The following is an 18,867-nucleotide window of genomic DNA, read 5'->3' as shown; positions in this document are numbered from 1 at the left end:
GCAAATATAATATCTATACAACGAACTGAACAAATATCACTACTTACCTCATATACTTTTCAAGATCATATATGACTTGCTTGACATTATTGTCGAAGTAGCCTAGGAGAGATAGAGGTAGAACGTATTGCAACAATTATAAAATTATCTTTTCATTTTTTTCTAACATAATACAATGGAAAGTACATGTGCAGTATACAAATATATGGTAGAAACACAAGAACATGAATTACCTTAATGAAGGTATGTCAATCATGCATTTTCATCCCTGACCCAAATTCAATTTTCTTTGATATGAGATTGTTTATGTTCGCAACAAATCCTATGGGACATCAAATTTTTCGTATGACTTCTTTTATAGCATTGCTTTGCTGGTTTGTTAATAACCAATGAAGATCACTTATATTCTTCTGATCTCCATGGCTATTTGATTGAATGACATTTTTCATTGCATGATTGGATTCCTGAATGTCACTACAAATTTTGACAATTTTTTCTTTGTCACACCTTCCATCCAATATTTTCCATAATGTCTTTGTTATATTCTTTCCAATATGCATAGTATCAAACAAATGCAGAATTTATAATTGCTCGTAGTAGGGCAACCTACTAAATTGTCGGGGATAACTTTTTAGTCCCTTAGGAAGGTGGTCATTATTGCCTTGACGACCTTCACGATCATCAATCACATCATCAGTAAACAAAACACAATAGAAAAGATGTTTTATGACATAAACCATTAGATGGAATGGCATTACCTTGACGATTAATTCTATTATATTCCAACTTCCACATGTGAGGTGTCATTCTTTGTGACTTTGATGTATTCTCTTCTTTCCTATTGAAAATATGTTTTTCAGTATTTCGATACTTATGATTTTTGTGGAGAAAGTGCCTATACTCATCAAACACCTACTTTCCTAAACTTTTTGAATCACGAGATTTCATCTTTGAACCACAAACTGGACATGCAAATTTTTCCTTTGTTTGAAGATCTATAAGATAATGTATAATTGGATTAAATATGTTAATTTTTTTAATTATAATTATCATGCGCAACTTGAACACTATAACATACCACAAAAATGTGTTAGCCCTGGGGCATCGTGTATTGTCCATACAAGCATCACATGGAATTGAAATTGTCTTTGTCATATTGGTCTAGAGACATCATACACAATGACACCATTCCATAACTCCAACAACTTGTCGATAAGAGGCTCAATATATACATTCATAAATTTAACTTGGTACTTACCTAATCGAATGAACAAAAACATTACATAATTATTATGACCATTTTACTGCAATATTTATAATTAAATGTAGACGACTATTAAATGATAAAATACCTGGAACAATCATTGCCAAAATTATGTGCTCCCTTTTTATTGACATCCATGGAGGAATGTTATTGTTGATAACAAAAACAGGCCACACTAATTAAACAGATCTCAGCTCTCCAAATGGATTGACATCGTCCGCTGCCAATGAAAGCCTGAGATTACGAGGTTCTTTTTTAAAGTGTGGCCACTTTTCCTCTATGTCCATAAATGTTGAACCATCCACATGCATTCGAATAATGTCATCTCGACTTCTATTGCGTGCATGGTAATCCATAAATTATGCCAAGCTAATGCACTTGAATAATCGTTGCATACGTGGAATAATGGGAATATAACGAAGAACCTTGCGAGGCACTTTTTTGGTTATTTGATCGGTTCAATATCTACTAATATGACATTCAGGGCATTCAGTTTGAAATTCATGTTGTTTGTGATATATAATATGATCATTGGGACAAGCATCTATTGCTTGATACTCCACTCCAATATCTTTCATAATGGCAGATAATTCTCGGTATGAGCGAGATAAAATATTTGATGGTGGTAACAAAAACTCACCTATCAATCTACAACAAAAAAAATATAATTTTTTAATATAAAGAATATTAATGGTACATGATTCGCCATTTATTAACTATAATGGCATATATGACATACCTTAACATACGTGAGATTGTTATGTTGGACAAACCATTCATAACCTTCAAGTTCACCGACAACAATACAACGGAGAGAAGAGTTGTCTGGGAGCCTTCGTAAAGGGTCTCATATGCCTTCTCAAGTAGAGGTAAATCATGAACAACATCAAGGTCATCTTCATCATCATGATCAGCTGTGCCAGTACTAAATGTGTCATGGATCAATGTATTTGTACCATTATCTTCAATTGTGTTTTGTGGCTCATGATCGTTATCTTCCATGGGATCATTATCTTCAGCTTCGATATTCACACCATGTTCCTCCACTTCGAAAACCATATTCTCCAGGTTGTGTTGATCCATATCATGTGCTCCAGGGTGCTCGACCTATATAAAATTGATAAGCATAAATAAACCATGATCATGATCTCATCATCAAGTGATTTCTTATGCATATAAATTGTTAAAACAATATAATGAAAAACTTACCAATGGATGATAATCATGTCCCCCTTCAATGTGACCATGCAGCCTACAATGTTTCTTAGCTATTTTGATTAGAAGTCTTCTAGTCTTTAACCCCTTACAAATTTTGTAGGGACAATAACATTTTCCATCACCTTTTCTTTTCAAGTTAGACCACAATCTAGCAATGGTCTCCTTATTTTGTTGTTCGCTGATATTGTCTGACATGGTCTTTCTTCACAGGCAAAAAAATCGGGCTATAGAACTAGTTATATAGAAGTTGAAATGTTAGTTATGAAATCATGTTTCAGTATAATATACCAAATTAAATTACTTGAACATAGAAATTATGCAATTTGAACCAAAACCATTTAACTTTTTTTTCATGTCAAAACATATCTAATGGCTTTGTGGAATGCAATTCTTGTATCATATCTTAAGTTGACTATTGTCTAATTGGGGCAATCCATGAGTGTCTAATGTGAATTCATTATCAATGTTGTGAAGTCATTGAGAGTATGGTGATATTCATCCTTATAGGATCCTCTCAATACTGTCCAAATCAGTGACAAGTAAGACAAAATTCTCAGTCACAACTTGGGTGCAAGTGGATGATATTACATATACTTTTGGGATGAACACCATTGAGAGTCATAGACCCAAGTTACTATAAAAGAAAAGTAACTATCCATTCCCATGCACCATGGATTCTTATTAGTTTTTTTCATTCTTCTAAATAATGTAAGAAAATTCTTGTTAGGAACTATTACAAACTTGAAAACATTATGGATTCTTGTTAGTTTTTTTCATTCTTCTAAATAATGAAGGTGTGTATAGGATCATGACCCTTGGTATTTTTAAGATTTATATTGTTCATGGCCTTATGAGCTCCTTTCCTTGATCCCAAGAATATGATTATGATGTAGAGCATCCACACACACAACCAACTAGTGGAGATCTTTCTCCCAACTCACCTACTCAAATAGGTGATTACTCTTCATAGAGCTACAGGAGCCTCACAAGGTTATTGGGTGCTCACATGGCTTGAACACCCCAAAAGCAAACTCATTCTTCTCAACCCACATCCAACCAGTAGAATACATTAGTCTAGGCTTATTCAATTTTCCCAAGGCCAACTTAAGCCCTTCCAACCCCTAAATCACACCAAAACTCTCAAACCTTCCTCACACAAGTCCAACTCCAATTAGGACTTCTAATGGCTCTTAGACACAACTCCCAATGCCAAATGGGTGCATACCACTCAAAGGTACTGCATGACAACTTCAAGGGAACTCTTTTTCATAGCCAAACACCCTGCTTTACCCTCCCAACCACCCTAAAGGTCACAAAGTATCCTACTGCTGCAACACTGTCCTATTAAGACAGTCATGTATGCTTGGGACAAGTCACACATTCAAGGGACAAACCCCCTTCCCAATACTCCAAATTCTTATCACAAATATTGTGAACCCCTTCTAATCTCTTTCCTGACACCAAACACACACAAACCCCTTGCTTACACCCCTTTCCACTTGGATTATTTCAACCCACTGTTGCATTGTTGCAATCTAAAGCACTGTCATTAGGCCAATCATCATCTTTCTTCTTTGGCTTGGCTATTTGGCATTGCCAACCCTTGGGACATATTTGTGATGTCTTCACACACCCTTCTAGACTTCCACTAACTCTTCCAAAACTCGATTCTTGCATTCACACCACCCAAAACTCATCATCTCATTGTCTTATCAGACAGACACAAAAACCAGTCTCTCCAACACACTTTGCACGTGTAGATTGCATCATGGAACCATACAAAGCATAAGGTATAAAAACACATATGTACACAAGATTTTCCACCCATTGGTGGGGTTATTTAACTTGGAAATAAAACAAAAATCATTATTGTATAAACACTGGTTACCCAATTGGAAGTTTGATAAAGATTCCTCAATGGTATATTGTCTTTATACCAGCACATTCCTAGGAATGCTTGGTATGCGGACAGTGGGGCCTCTAGGCATATGTCATTAACTACTATATTTACTTTACTTTTTGAAATTAAATATTTTATAAACTATAAAAAAAATAACCTTAATAAATAATTTTATGTCTTTGGTATCAATAGCTTCATTAAATTTAAAATTAAGGTTTCAACTTTATTCAATAATTATATATTTCAAGTAATTCACATGCTCATTATCACGTTTCAAAAATAATAGAATAATAAATATTGTGAACTCTATGAAACTATATACTTTTATACATCTTTCAAAGATCTTTTTATAACTGCTTTGGTGCATTCCAAATGGATAGACAAACTAAAAAAAATCAAAACATTGCTACATAAGAACTTACCAATGAGTTTAGATGCCAAATATAATCAAAGAGAACATTATTGAAATTCACCTTTTATTATGTCAAATATAATCAAAGACATCATTATTTTATTGACAAAATGCTTTCCCTCATGACTTGTGATACTTAAGGAGCACTCAAATTTGGTAATGATATTATTGTACAAGAATTTAGCAACAGTGTATGCAATATAATCTTTGGCTGGTTTATTTTCTACCAATTTGGCTAAGTAGTCAACACGGGTAATAATGAAACTTTCTTTGGATAGCTTTGTTTAGCTCTATTTTCACCCTTTTCTTCATGTTAAGGTTTATGCAGTATGGTCTTTTCGTATGTGGTTTAGTGCTCTCCTTTAGTTGTATTTTCATAGTACCTACTTCCTTAATTCCCTTCATCTCCATGAAAGTTTAGGGGAATAGTTCCTCAAACTGTGTCAATAGTTCAATTATCGATACTACAACTAGGTCTTTCCTAATAGTCTCCTATTGTTGCCATTTTTGGGCTTTCTGATATAGCTATGTTTTCTTCTCGGAGATTAAGTGGTTAATTTTAATAGAGATTTTTAGAATCCTTCTTTACTTGTAATTGTCATTCTCCTTTTCCTACCTTAATATCTATTTTTGGATTTGCCTCTTATTCATCCTTGTGAACCTTGTAACATCTATTTTCTACAAATTTGGTCTATTTATCCAAGCACTTGACTAACTTACATACTCCTTAACTCTGAGGTGGTGGGTTGGGTTCTAATTACTTTCAACCATTCTTCCAATTCCAGTCCTCAAATAACTGGTTCACTTGTTTCTTTTTATTCCAATACTTTCCCCATTGTTTTAATTTAAGCACCAAGTCCTTTTGTTTGGCAAGGGCTGCTAGTTCTTAAAGCATTTTAACTTCTTCCTTAGTGAAACAACCCTCCTCTTCATGTTATTGTCGAATTATTGATTATTTAGCCTGCTCTACCACTCTCTCATGTTGCTTTTTATTTGGCTAAAAATATTTTGGTTCTTCATCATCATCTTCTTCTAGACCAAATGTGAAATTATCGTCGGAATTCCGACGAATTCGAGCATTATACCTTCTCCATCGGAAACCTCCGTAGAAATTCTAGACCAAATGTATTAGTGAGACTAGTTACATCAATATGTCCCAACATTCCAACAAGACTATTGGAATAATTCATTAAGGGGATATAATTCTTATATGTTCTAGAAAAATGGAATCATCCTAGACCATCTTTAACAATAGACATATAATAAGTGGGAATGGCTTCAATCAAAGCATTAAGATATTCAACCCTTCTAAAAAGGGTGGCAACATCTTTACGTGTGCCAATTTTCGCTTCAATATTTTAGTGAGGTATATACTATATGTAGCAAAGGCCAGATTTCACAATTTTGGGGGGGGTTATTACCTTAATTAGTTTAAGAAATGTTTTACCTCCTACTTTTAGAAAACTACAAGATAATTCATTTTAGAGTTGGCAGAGAAGCCCATAGTTTATTACGATTTCTAAGCACCCAAATTTTGAGAGGTATTATAAATATGTTTAGCCAAGCCATTTAATTATCTATTTCCCTAAAGCACTATGTGGGAAAGCACCCATTGTAGGTTCTACATCAACCAACCACATTCACTATAAAACCACGATGACTTTGGCATGACTAATGTATAAATTAACAAATTATGGCCACATTTTTCAACTTATAGCATCATAAATTGAAAACTCGTGTTACCAAGATTAGAAAGAACGTAGATTGGATAATCAATTTACTCTAGGTTAGCTTAGAGTCCTACTCTCACTAATGGATTTGACCTAAGTATGCTTGAACATACCTAAGCCAAATATAGATAAATCTCCACCAAATCTATGTCTACAAGACAAGACCATGGGTGAACCCATCTAGGATAAAATAGAAGTGCTAGCAAATCCTTTGTAATTGGCATCACATTACTTCTTCTGAACAATTGTCTCCAAACCACTTCAATATCCTCCTTTGGAAACTACCTTAAAATAGTAGGGGCCACCGTGCTTCATAAGATGTCGATTCCCACCCGTTGATACCGTAGAATTGTGGGGCCTTGCCACTTAATTTATCAACAACTTTCCTTGGTATCAATTGAGGATCAAGGGCATACTGTTATTGCATAGGGTCAATTGCATGGTGCAACTACTGAGAGCAACAATAGTGTTGTGTGTGGTTCCAACAAACTAGTTGAGGACATTGATGCTCTTAATGAAGAGATATAATGAACTACATCAATTTTCCATGTACAATTAACAAACACTAGACCATTTTGATTTATCTTTTAATATTGAATTATCAATTTCAACTATGCTATGTATTTCATTTTGTACATTTTAAACATAATGTGAATAAATAAAAATATACATATGTATGATCATATAGTACATATATAATATGTAAGTGTATATCTATATATGCATATGTATGTGTATGTGTGTATATATATAAAAGTTTGTCAATTATATACACGTATAGTATATAGACCATTTCTATTTATCTTAACATTTGACAATTGACATTGAATTATCAATTATCTACTATGTTTTGTATTTAATTAATAATTTTTGTGCAAATTATATATGGAAGGCAAAATCAGCAAACTGCCAAACCCAAACCCGAACCCGAACAGGATATTAGATCAATACTTCAATCTAGGATATACAAGTAAGAAAATAAGTGAACGTGACCAAGAAATGGATTGAATAGCAGATTCCTTGCAGAGTATTTCCTGTTTCAGTCAGATAATTCATTGGAGCAAATACCTAATAGTTCCTGCGGGGTAAACATCCCTAAAACAGAATCACTCACACTCTCGACATATAAATAGATCTAGTATTTAGCACAACGGTTAGGTATTAAATATTATGCTATGTAAGATCTGAAAATCTGGCCATTACATTTTATGAACCATCTTTAGGAAACCAATCCATTGTTTTATTAAGAATCCCCATACCTTTTTTTAATTCCCTGAAATTAATACTTGCCAATATTCATATTGCTTAGCAAGGCTTTTCTTATACCTTTCAGTTAATTTATTTCAAACATATCTAAATGTATTTAAATTTTGGGCATACTCCCACGTATATCCTTCTTTCTCCAAACCCTTCGTAATTCTATGGGATATATTGTAACCACTTAATATCCTTCCATAAAATTAAAGACGAATTCATCTCGTGCCTAAAGCAATGGCATTCCTGTAAATAAACGTAAATCAATGTTTGACTTATATTTGAAGAAGTAAGTCGCAAGAAAGAATTAAACCAGTTCAAAGAATGTAAGGGTAAACAATTTGAATAAACGGCTGTAATATGACTTTTGACCTGGTGATAAAAGTAATATACCCATAAAACAAGTATAAGTAATTGTTTACGAACCGATGCACATAGATTCAAATGTACAAGCCATTTTTAATTTTTGTTGGAATATATTCCTCTGATAGTAGAGAAAATGATGAGGCTGATATTGCTTCAATCTCAAATTTGATACCTTTGGCCCACATTATGTCCAGTTGATATCTGTTAAAAAGCATAATTATGATCATATGACTCAAAGATCCATGGATGTCTAGTATTCATTAAAGCTCAAATACAATACATCAGATAAAGTGCCCTCAAGTCAATTATTGCTTGTACATATCAATTTGTATACCTCCATTCTGGTGCATGCTGTTGTAAATAGCATCTTCTAAGCATAGAATCAACTTTCTTCTTATCTGACCATGACATCAAATACTATCAAGTAGAAGTAAGGTCACTGATTAAAAACTCCTGTAGAATTCAAAATAGGTTTTGAACTTTTGAAATATAGCTAGAAAAAGAATACAAAGACATGCACATGATGCACTAGTAAAGTACTACACGTTACCTGCCGTTGTCAATGGTAGTAGACATCTGTCTGGAATCTGGAAGGTGTCACAATCTGAGGGGAAAACTCCAAGCCAGCGAATCTCTGGTGCTGACAATGCTTTTGTATCATAAGCCATTTGCTTCACAATTATTGCATTAATCTTTCAATAATTAATATTCACCTTTATTACACCTAAATACATGCAAGTCCAAAGTAGTACAAATGTGCACGATCTTTAGGATTCATAAAGCAGTATAGTACAAATGTAGATTTTTATCTGCAAAGAAAGATATGCATGTGATCATACAAATCTTCTAGAAAAAATTTGGAAATCACAAAATATAATTATTTATGGATAACTTCGTGTTGTCAATTTTGTATGCGACGGGGGCTGCTCAAAAACTAACACACCAAGGAAAAACTTTTACTTATTCTGAAATTGACTTCCTTGAGTCTCAATTAAAATCTGTTTTTCCCTTTCAAAACTTATTAGAAAACAATTGAAGCAATGCATCTAATATGGTATTTGATCATCTAAAAATAAATGATCAAAAAACTACTAAAACAATATTAAAAAAAGTCTGCTTACATTAGTATGCCACAGTCTAAAGCTGATCAATAAAACAACATAAGCAGGTGTTAAAAATACTACACTAGACATCCGAAAAATAGTTCGAGCCCTATAAAGATAGTCACTAAAACTCCACAAGATAATATGCCTAAAATATTAACGAACAGTTCTAAAAAACAACTTATTTATCAATAAAAACCCATTTTTAGTTTCCTGAACATAGACTTGGACAGCTGGAAAATGACAACTAAAAATAAAATGTTATTATCAGCTGCATCAAACATTCTAAAGAGATATACAATGTATAAACACATCTTCAACAACAACTATCTGTCATCTTCATTAACACCTATCTATTATCTTCAGAGACAACCCACTTGTCATCTTCAATAGCAATAGTTTAACTTCAACATCTGTAGTTTGACTTACACCAGCTTCTCCTAACTTGTTTGCATGTTGCTATTTGATATCAATTTTTTTTTTTCTCCCCTTGATGTCAAATCCCTGTACCTGCAACTTTATCTTCAAACTTGAATGTATTATCTTTCCGAGCCCTTTAGTCATTATACCTATCAATTGTTCTTTTGACCTAAAATACTGAATTTCAAGTTTCATTCCTTCTACCAACTCTCTTACATAATGGCCCTTTAGTTCAATTTGCTTTTTACACCATTCTCACAAAGTATCACTATATAAGAATTATTTGTTCTCCTAGATATTCCAAAACTCTTCATAACCAAACTGCTTATCTACATGCGATTGTTAATGCAACATATTTTGCTTTTGTACTTCATAATACCACTATATTTTGTTTTTTTGAACTCCATGTAACCAATCCACTTCCTAGTGGAAAAGAATGTCCTAATATGCTCTTTCTGTCATCTAACGATCCTGCCTAATCTACACCTGAATAACCAAACAATTTTGAATCTCAACTGAATATTAATAGAGTCCATGATCCTGTTTTCCCTTCACATACCTGAGTGTTCTCTTTGCTACTTGTAATATTTCTATAGGTTCACTTATATACATTAAGCTCCAACAATACCTTTGTATTTCCTTTCATCTACCTTTAGTGATCCATCTTTCATCAATTTTTCTCTATGTGCAATTGGTGCAATCAACTCCTTTAAAATCTAGCACATTAAACTTCTTTTACATATCCTACATATAGTTAGCTTGGCAAATAAAAAAAATCAACATGAGATTGGTGTACCTCCATGCTGAAAATATATTGCATCAGTCCTAAATTAGTCATTTCAAATTCTTTCATTATTGCCTCTTTGAATTCATTCTATCATGTTTGAGCTTCCTGTATAGATTAGAACATCAACATATAAACAAACATAAAATGTTTCATTACCTTCCTTCCTGACATATAGTGGTCCATTCTTGCTTTTCACATACCCATTTTCCAAGAACCATGTATCAATTCTTAAATACCATGCTCTTAGTGCTTATTTCAAACTATAAAGTGGTTTCTTGAACCTATAAACATATCCTTCTTCAAATCCTTGTGGCTGATCCATATACACTTCCTCTTCAATGTATCCATTAAAAAATGCACTTTTCACATCTAGCTGATGTACTTTCTAGCAGAGTTACCCGGGGACGCGTCCCCGACCTGAAAACCCCCGTCCCCGTCTCGGGGACGTTTCGGGGACTTGGGGACGGCCAGGGGACGTTTCCCCCCCGTCCCCAAATTGCCCTATATTTTTAGGGGACGTCCCCGAAACGGGGGGACGCCTGCCCTAGCCTTGGGGGACGTCCGTACGTCCCGGGGACGGCTGGGGACGGCTGGGACGTCCCCAATCCGTCCCGGGGACGGCTAGACGTCCCCCTTATCTAAGGCCATTAAAAAATATTAAAAAACTAAAAAAAGTTGTATTTTCAAATTTTTTTTAAAATTTTCTAATATAGGCCCCTTATTAATTCAATTTGTTAGTAAAAATAAAAAAATTAAAAGATAACATTAATTTAATTCATAATTTTGACAATGAAACTATATGGCAGTAGTGTAGCCTTTGGGTCGGCGAGTTAATAGAAAAATAACACCCAACACCTTTAGAAAAATGACCCCGCAAGGGGCGATGCCCCTTGACCCCACCTTGGGGGCGCTGCCCCCAAACCCCCGTTGAAAAATATGGGGGGAAACCGCGTCAATAGAAGTAGGGAAAATTTAACCTCTTTGTTTTGACATTTTGTATGTTATTTCTTTAATATCTATTATGATATGCATATTGACAATGTGAATGAATTGAAATTCTGATTTATGAATGCATAATTGCATATTGTCTATTGAGTATTAACAATGTTGTATGTTCAGAATTTACATTCTAAAATGTCTTCAACTTTTCATAGTATCATACACATGCCATTTCCATGTTTTATTGTTTTCATATGAATATAATGTATGTATGCATGCTTTATCCATGTTTTCATATGAACATTTAGAATTTTGAAATTTTCCTATATATTTTAAATATTTCCTATATTTTAATAGCCGTCCCCTTTGCCGTCCCCCGCCGTCCCCAAATTTGGCAAAAAAATTTGCCGTCCCGGAAATGCGTCCCGCCGTCCCCGTCCCAGAAACTCGGGGTAACATTGCTTTCTAGTCTTTCTGTGTTGTCAATAAAATATCAATCTTACATTGTCATGCCTTGCACTTGGTGCATAAGCCTCTTCATATTCTATACCATACCTTTGAGCATATCTTTTGCAATCAATCTAGCATTTGATCTTTCAACTATTCCATCACTTTTATACTTTACCTTATAAATCCATTTAGTTCCCATCACTTCTTTTGTTTTGGTAGTTTAACAAGCTCCCAAGTTTTATTTCTTTCAATAAAATCCATCTCTTCTTTTGTAGCTGTAATCCATACTTTAATATATCAACTGCTTCTTCAAACATAATGGGTTCCACCTCATTATTTACATAAAATGCATAATTGATCAATTCATCATTTTCTTTGCTTTCTCTAAATCAGTTTCTTGTTAATCTTCTTTCAAAATTTTGGTCTATCATTAGATTCGAAGGATGATTTTGCATTGCCTTCCTATTTTTTGTAACAACATTGCTTGAACTAGATGAAGATTTTGCATTTTCAGCTTTTTCTTCTTGATTTGAAATTATTCCTTGATTCATTGTTCCTTTATTACTTCAAACGATATGCATGGAATATTACAACAAAGAATCTTAGAGGTATACCTTTTGGATTATTACAATGAGGTAAGATTTTATTTACAATCATATTTGAACGAGTTTCTAATGCACTTCTTCATTATTCTAAAAATGAACATTTCATCAAACAGTTAGCATGAAATCGAAACTCATAAAATAATTTAACCAAAAATGGAGAGTTAAAGTTGAAGAAAACACACACACTTATATTGAGAGGGGGGTGAATCAGTATACAACAATTTGCACTTATTTAAACTTTAACAATCACAGAGCAACAATCAAATGTATCCACACTAGATCTAGCAATGGAGAACACAATATAAACACAATTTTACGTGGAAACCTTTGCAGGAGAGAACCATGGCAAAATATTGCTTTTATAAATATCTTCTTACAATTTCATAGGCACAAACCCACAAGATACACCAATCCCCTTCACTATAACCAACTCAGAAAGAGACACCAATCTCTTCTATATAGAAGCACCAACATCAAATATTGCTTCTTCAAAACATGAAAAACTTCTGCTATAATTCTGCTTGTAACTTACTTGAAAGTCTTCTATAAAATCTCCACTTAACTTGCCTCAAACATCTGCTCTTAGGGCTGCTCCAATTTGCCCTTAAAATCTGCTCGAATTCGCTTTTAAAGTCTGCTCTAAATCTGCAGTTAGATCTGCTGCAATTTGCCCTTAAAGTCTGCTATAAGTCCGCACTTAGGCCTGCTATTAATGAGAATGATCTTCCTTGAATTGCTTGAGAAATGAACTCCAAGTGATCTCTGTTTATATCCGTACAAATGCAAAATTTCACCAATGGATATGCCTCTTCAAATGAGGTCAGCCAAGGCTGAGATAAGTATTTATTTTTAATTTTAATCTCCCTCCAAATTGGGCGCTTGTAATGTCCCCTTTCTAGCACATGTTGTATGAGGTTGTCATTAGCCTATTTCTCTAAGTTGCTGGTTCGGGTTCGGATTCGGGTACGGATTTGGCAAAAAAAAAAAAAAAACTTGGGTACGGTACGGGTTCGTCCGTACATATATATATATATATATATTTTAATTATATATATGTTCAATATATACAATCCATACAAAAATAAAATATACAATGTGACTTTCCATACATAAATGATAAATCATAAATCGTAAATCATAAATCCATAATTATTAATTGCCAATGCCAATAAATATTCATATATCGCAAATGTAATCAGTAAACTAATAACTAAAGTCTAATATCATATTCATAATTTGCAAAAAAGATAATATTCAAGTTTTAAGTCTTTTTTAAAAAGTCATAAAGGGGCGAATTAGAGTTTTATTATTAAAAAACTATTTTAAAGTCTGTTTTTATTGTTTTTAAGACCCGTGGCCCTGTTTTTTGGAAACCACGAGCTTGGGTTCACATGGGTCCTCCTGAGTTCACCCGGGTCCTCCTGGGTTCGACCTGGGTCCTTCCCAGGTGACCGGGTTCCTTGTGGGTCCTGCGACGCAGGACCCACAGGGAACCCGACCACCTGGGAAGGACCCGGGAGGAACCCAAGGAGAACCCGGGGAGAACCAGGACAGGGCAAGAACCAGAACCCGAACCTAGGCCAAAAGGGGAAGAAAAGATAACTTAGCTATTTCTCCATGATCCCGTAGGCTAACCAGGACATTTAAGGGATCTTGAGGATATTTTGCCTAGGCAATTTAAGTTGCAAGTGATTTTGATGTGTTTTTGAGATACTATTTATAGTTAGTTAGCTGGGCCAGGTTTGGATTGACAATGAACTCATAAATAATATCTCGATGATGATAGATGTTTTTTATTGGAGTTCTAATAATTGTTTGCAATTATTAGTTTATTTATCAATAAAGTTAAATTAAAAATTTAACTTTATTAAACTGGGACTTAAGTAAAAGGAAAAAGTTATTTAACAACTAAATGTTCCCTTTCACTTAAAGTACTTGGAGACTTGAATATTAAAAAGTGAAGTGTTTTATTTATCTCACATTGGCTATCGATGTGTGTGGACTCTCTTGAAAAAGTTATAAAAGACTCTTTAAGAGTTCTTTTTGGATATGCTTGGTTATGTGATAATTTGATATTGGAATATCTCCATAGTTGCTGGAGTAACAGTGACAACCATTTTCAAGGACGAAAACCCTTGGGAATTTGTGGGTTGGACAGAAACCCAATTCCACGTAGAGAGGTGGATTCATCTAGAATTCATCATTAAGCTTATTTGCAGGTTTGGAATTAGTTTGAGCTTCAATTAGCTAGGATTTGGCATGGATTTTATGAAGATTTTGAACTTTTAATGAATAGTGACGTGAACAGTGCCGCTACAGTGTCTCGCTACAGTATTTGCCAACATTCTTAGCTTATTGAAGGTTTTTTGGTGTTTTATGGGCTGCAACAAACTAGGGTTTTGGAAAGATATAGTCTTATCACCCATGGTTTGTAGTATCTTGTAGATTGAGGTTGGATTGAATAAGAAATTGATGAGATTATTTGGAGAGTTTATCTTCATGGGTTTGGAGGATGAAAACCCTCTTCACTAACAATCTCTATACCATTGAAAGATAGTCTAGAGATTCAGCTAGTGTTTGCGAACAATAATAGGGAGTTGGGCGTGAGTTCCTTGTGGTTTGGAGATTGAATTACCCATTGTTGTTGGAGTGTTGAGAGCATGGTCACAGCTGTTATCAGGAGTGAGTAAAGAAGTTTATTGCTATCATCGGTTTATGCTGGCCACACATTTCCAGTCTGATAATATTACTTTTTGGGCTTGACATGAGACTGCTGGGCATTGTGTGAGAGGGTTTGGGAACTACATTTGCAGTTTTGGAGGAGGATCTTTGCTATATAGTTCTGCTACAGGCAGCAGTAACACTAGAAAGGATTTGAATCTGCATTACAGAGTTACATGGAATCATTCTTGGGCATTATATATGTGCTGGTGAAGTTTTATTAATGCTGCTACAATCTTGAGCACTCATTATTATGTACTGAAGACTTACCAGGTCTACAATGTTATTAATTTCTGATTTGTAAGGCTTGAAACAAGTTTAAGAAATCTGAATGAACTTATGTGTTATCAGCATTAAATCTTTATGTTATATTGCAAGTATATTGTTATGCATTGTTTCCTATATTGAATGAAACCTGAAAGTTCACTTAGAAAAACTTTATGTTATATTGCAAGTATATTGTTATGCATTGTTTCCTATATTGAATGAAACCTGAAAGTTCACTTAGAAAATAACAACAAACAAAACATATCAGCTGCAAACTGAGGACCGAGTAATCAGCTAGAAAACAAACTATTTGACAAAATTACAGTGAGTGGAAAAGGTAAAAAAGTGGTTAGCAAGGGGGCATCTTACAGCGCTCAACATCAGTAAGTCGGCCAGCAATTAAAATTTTATTTTATTTTATTTTCCCTCTCAAACTTTGGGTGCCAAAACACTATGGGTTTGGCCCAAATAAAAAGTTTTTATTTTGAAATTTAACTCCCCAAAGTGGACGTCAGCCAAGAACAAATATTATATTAAAACTTGTCTAGGGTGCCAAATATGAGAGGTTGGGCAGCATTATAACTTTGTCTTGGACACTAATTAAAGGAGGGCAGCCATCATAATAAACAATTTATTCAGACAATTTAAACTCCAATTTTCTATAGTTCTGATTTTTTACAGTTTCGATTTTATTCAGCACACCTTTGACATCAGTGACAACAATTATTTCCTACAATCTCCCCCTTTGTCATTGATGGAAACCCTGTAAAGAATTAATCTTGGTATGTAACAAGACCATACATCACCATACACCTCCCCCTGACAGAATTCTCCCCCTTACTCTATTTCACCCCCTTTGATGGCAAAGGCTTTGCGGGGTCAAAATATAAGACAATGAATAGCTCCCATCGAACATGTGCTTCCTTTGAGGAACTTAGTGAATAGATGAGTGATACCACTCCCAATTCCTCCCTTAGATATTCAAAAGTCTCTTTTCGAAGAGGCTTTGTGAAAATGTTTGCAATTTGTTCCTTTGTAGCAATATACTCCAACTTTACCTACTGATCAAGTATTTGTTCTCTAAAAAAAGTGATATTTAATTGGAATATGCTTCATCTTGGTGCATAACAAGGTTCTTTGAGATGTTAAAAGCACTTGTATTGTCGCAAAATGTGGAGATAGGATGCTCATACTCAGCCTTAACAGTTTTCAAAGTCTATTTCATCGATAGAACCTACATGCAACAAGTTACTGCTGCAATATATTCCACCTCAACTGTAGATAAAGAAACTGAAGCCTATTTTTTGCTTTACCAAGATACAAGACAATTGCCAAGACAAAATTCACCTCCACTAGTGTTTTTCCTGTCGTTAACGCTGCCTACCCAGTCTACATCTTTGTATTCTGTAAGGGTGAAATCTTCACCTCATGGATACTATTGACATGGCTAAAGTCGGATTTCAACTCCTTCCGGTCAACACAAAATAGAATGCTGAGTATCCTATCCTCTCTTGAATAAGTTAATCTCTAATACTATTTTAAATGATCAATGGGGACAACCTCAAGGTTCCAAATGTCAGGTCTTGACTGCGGGATAACTCAACGGTTTGATGTGTTTTGCTGGTAACACAAGGGGGCTTACATATGCAACAAGTTGGCCAACATCTGACGATGTTGCAATTCTCAGACTAGAAAACAAAAGCAAAAGAGAAGGGTTCAGGGATCCTAAGTGCAATGGTAGTAATGGCTAGTGCTACAGGTAGACAGATTTCAAAATAAACTAACCCTTGCTTTGCCAAAGATATACTCGCAACTTCGCAGGGATAGTGCAAGCTCCAAGGGAATGAAGGATTTTCAGACTGCATGAATTCATTCAGGCACCCAATTCTAGCGCAACCCAAAACAAACACCTACAATTGAACTAAGCACAATAGTAAGGTTTAGACTAACCATACACGGTAACCTACAATCAGCTAGTCGCCAATGGTATGAACCAGAAATACATCAAGTACCCCCAACATTTTGCCATTAAAATCATTGAACTCTAATTAACCAGCAGAAAGGGAACCATGCAAACAGAAGAAGACAAAGATAACAAACACCATATTCAATGTTCATACATTGATTTGAACTGCCATTACAACAATTTCCTACAACAGTTCTATTCTATTTCTAAACTGCTAACTACTAAAATCTATCTAATTCTAACTACTAAAATCTAACTCCTAAAAATTCTAACTACCTAGAAACTCTAGAATCTAACCCTTTACAAAGAGAAAGGCACTGCCATTTATAGATTTTACAATTTGAATGAAAGGCCAAGATTGACTACATCCAAAGGCTGCAATCTGCCTTCTAGAAGCCTGACTGCTTTAACCCATGCCTAGTAACTTCTCAGTTGTCCTCCCAACCACCTCCTTAGCTACTGGTAACTATTTGACATCAATTTGGTCAATCAGGTAGCTGGGAAGTAACTGACTTGTGTACCCTTGTTTTATTTTGCATTAAAAGGGGGCCCACAAGTAGTTGTTTACATTAAAACAATTAAGTTTTACAAGCAAACTGATTTTTTGGAATCAATTCCAGATGTGTATTTATCAAAATGCATACACTTGTAGCATTCTGTGTGTTCTTCTATCTTCAATCTTGAGGGTGGATTTCAACTTGTTGTCCGGTGACGGCACATCCTCATGCTTTTCTCTAGCTCTATAGTGCGTTCTTCATTGGCAACGCCCTGTGGTAGTCTTTGTGCGTCATCATCTTCATCACCCGGCTCGATCGTGATCCTATCCTCAATTTGCGCTTCAAGTTGCCACCTTAGCTCTTCCCAACGACGTCGATCTACATACAATTAATTTTGACTTGAATCAATCACCTAGAAAAAATCAAGTAATTTTGACAAATATTAAATGTTTTCAAGGTATCACAAGGCTTCGAAAATGAAAGATGTTTGCTTTTAAAACAATTTAAATCCCCTTTACTTCGTTTCATTTTTAACCCTCGCCCTAAAAAACAAAACTCGGCAATTAGAGCAGGAATGTGAACTTCGACCTAGCAATCCTTTAAATGCACTTTAGCCCTCTTGAAGAAAACTCGGCTTTTTGAGCCAAATCACGAGTTAGACTTTAAAGATGTCCTTTTATTTCACTTTCACGCCCCACTTAAACCTTTTTTCCCTTTTGGGAGAAAATTCGTTTTTTTAAGGGGAATTGTGTAATGTCCCCAATTTTGGAGTAAGAGTAATTAGTTAAGTTGTCCAAATTATCGATATTTCTTATGGATAGCTTAATTAATTATTTTAAAAAATAATATTAAGTTAATTGTTTGTAAAGTTATCAAATAGATTTAAAAATTAAAAGATGACTTTATATTTAATTAATTTAATAGTGACTTAATTAAATATTATATCATAAAGTCACTTAAGTGAAATA

General features: G+C 34.5%; 1 protein-coding gene across 11 annotated transcripts in view; it reads right to left on the bottom strand.

The window, feature by feature from the left end:
• Positions 1 to 7,682: 7,682 nt before the first annotated feature.
• Positions 7,683 to 18,867, bottom strand: part of LOC131067535 (meiotic recombination protein SPO11-1) — a 195,499-nt gene continuing 184,314 nt past the window's right edge. For 4 of the 11 annotated variants that reach the window (XM_058002576.2, XM_058002579.2, XM_058002580.2 and 1 more), the window contains 3 exons: positions 8,695 to 8,815; positions 8,479 to 8,542; positions 8,032 to 8,345 (listed from right to left, as the gene is read on the bottom strand). In XM_058002576.2, coding sequence (XP_057858559.1) covers positions 8,219 to 8,345; positions 8,479 to 8,542; positions 8,695 to 8,815 — 312 coding nt within the window. In that variant the 3' untranslated portion in view covers positions 8,032 to 8,218. The other 7 variants (XM_058002577.2, XR_009111829.2, XR_009359073.1 and 4 more) reach the window with 7 other exon arrangements.

This window comes from Cryptomeria japonica, chromosome 10 (genome assembly GCF_030272615.1).
Source record: "Cryptomeria japonica chromosome 10, Sugi_1.0, whole genome shotgun sequence".
Taxonomy (NCBI): domain Eukaryota; kingdom Viridiplantae; phylum Streptophyta; class Pinopsida; order Cupressales; family Cupressaceae; genus Cryptomeria; species Cryptomeria japonica.
The sequence above is the reverse complement of the archived record's forward strand: the minus strand, read 5'-3'. Positions and strand labels throughout refer to the sequence as shown.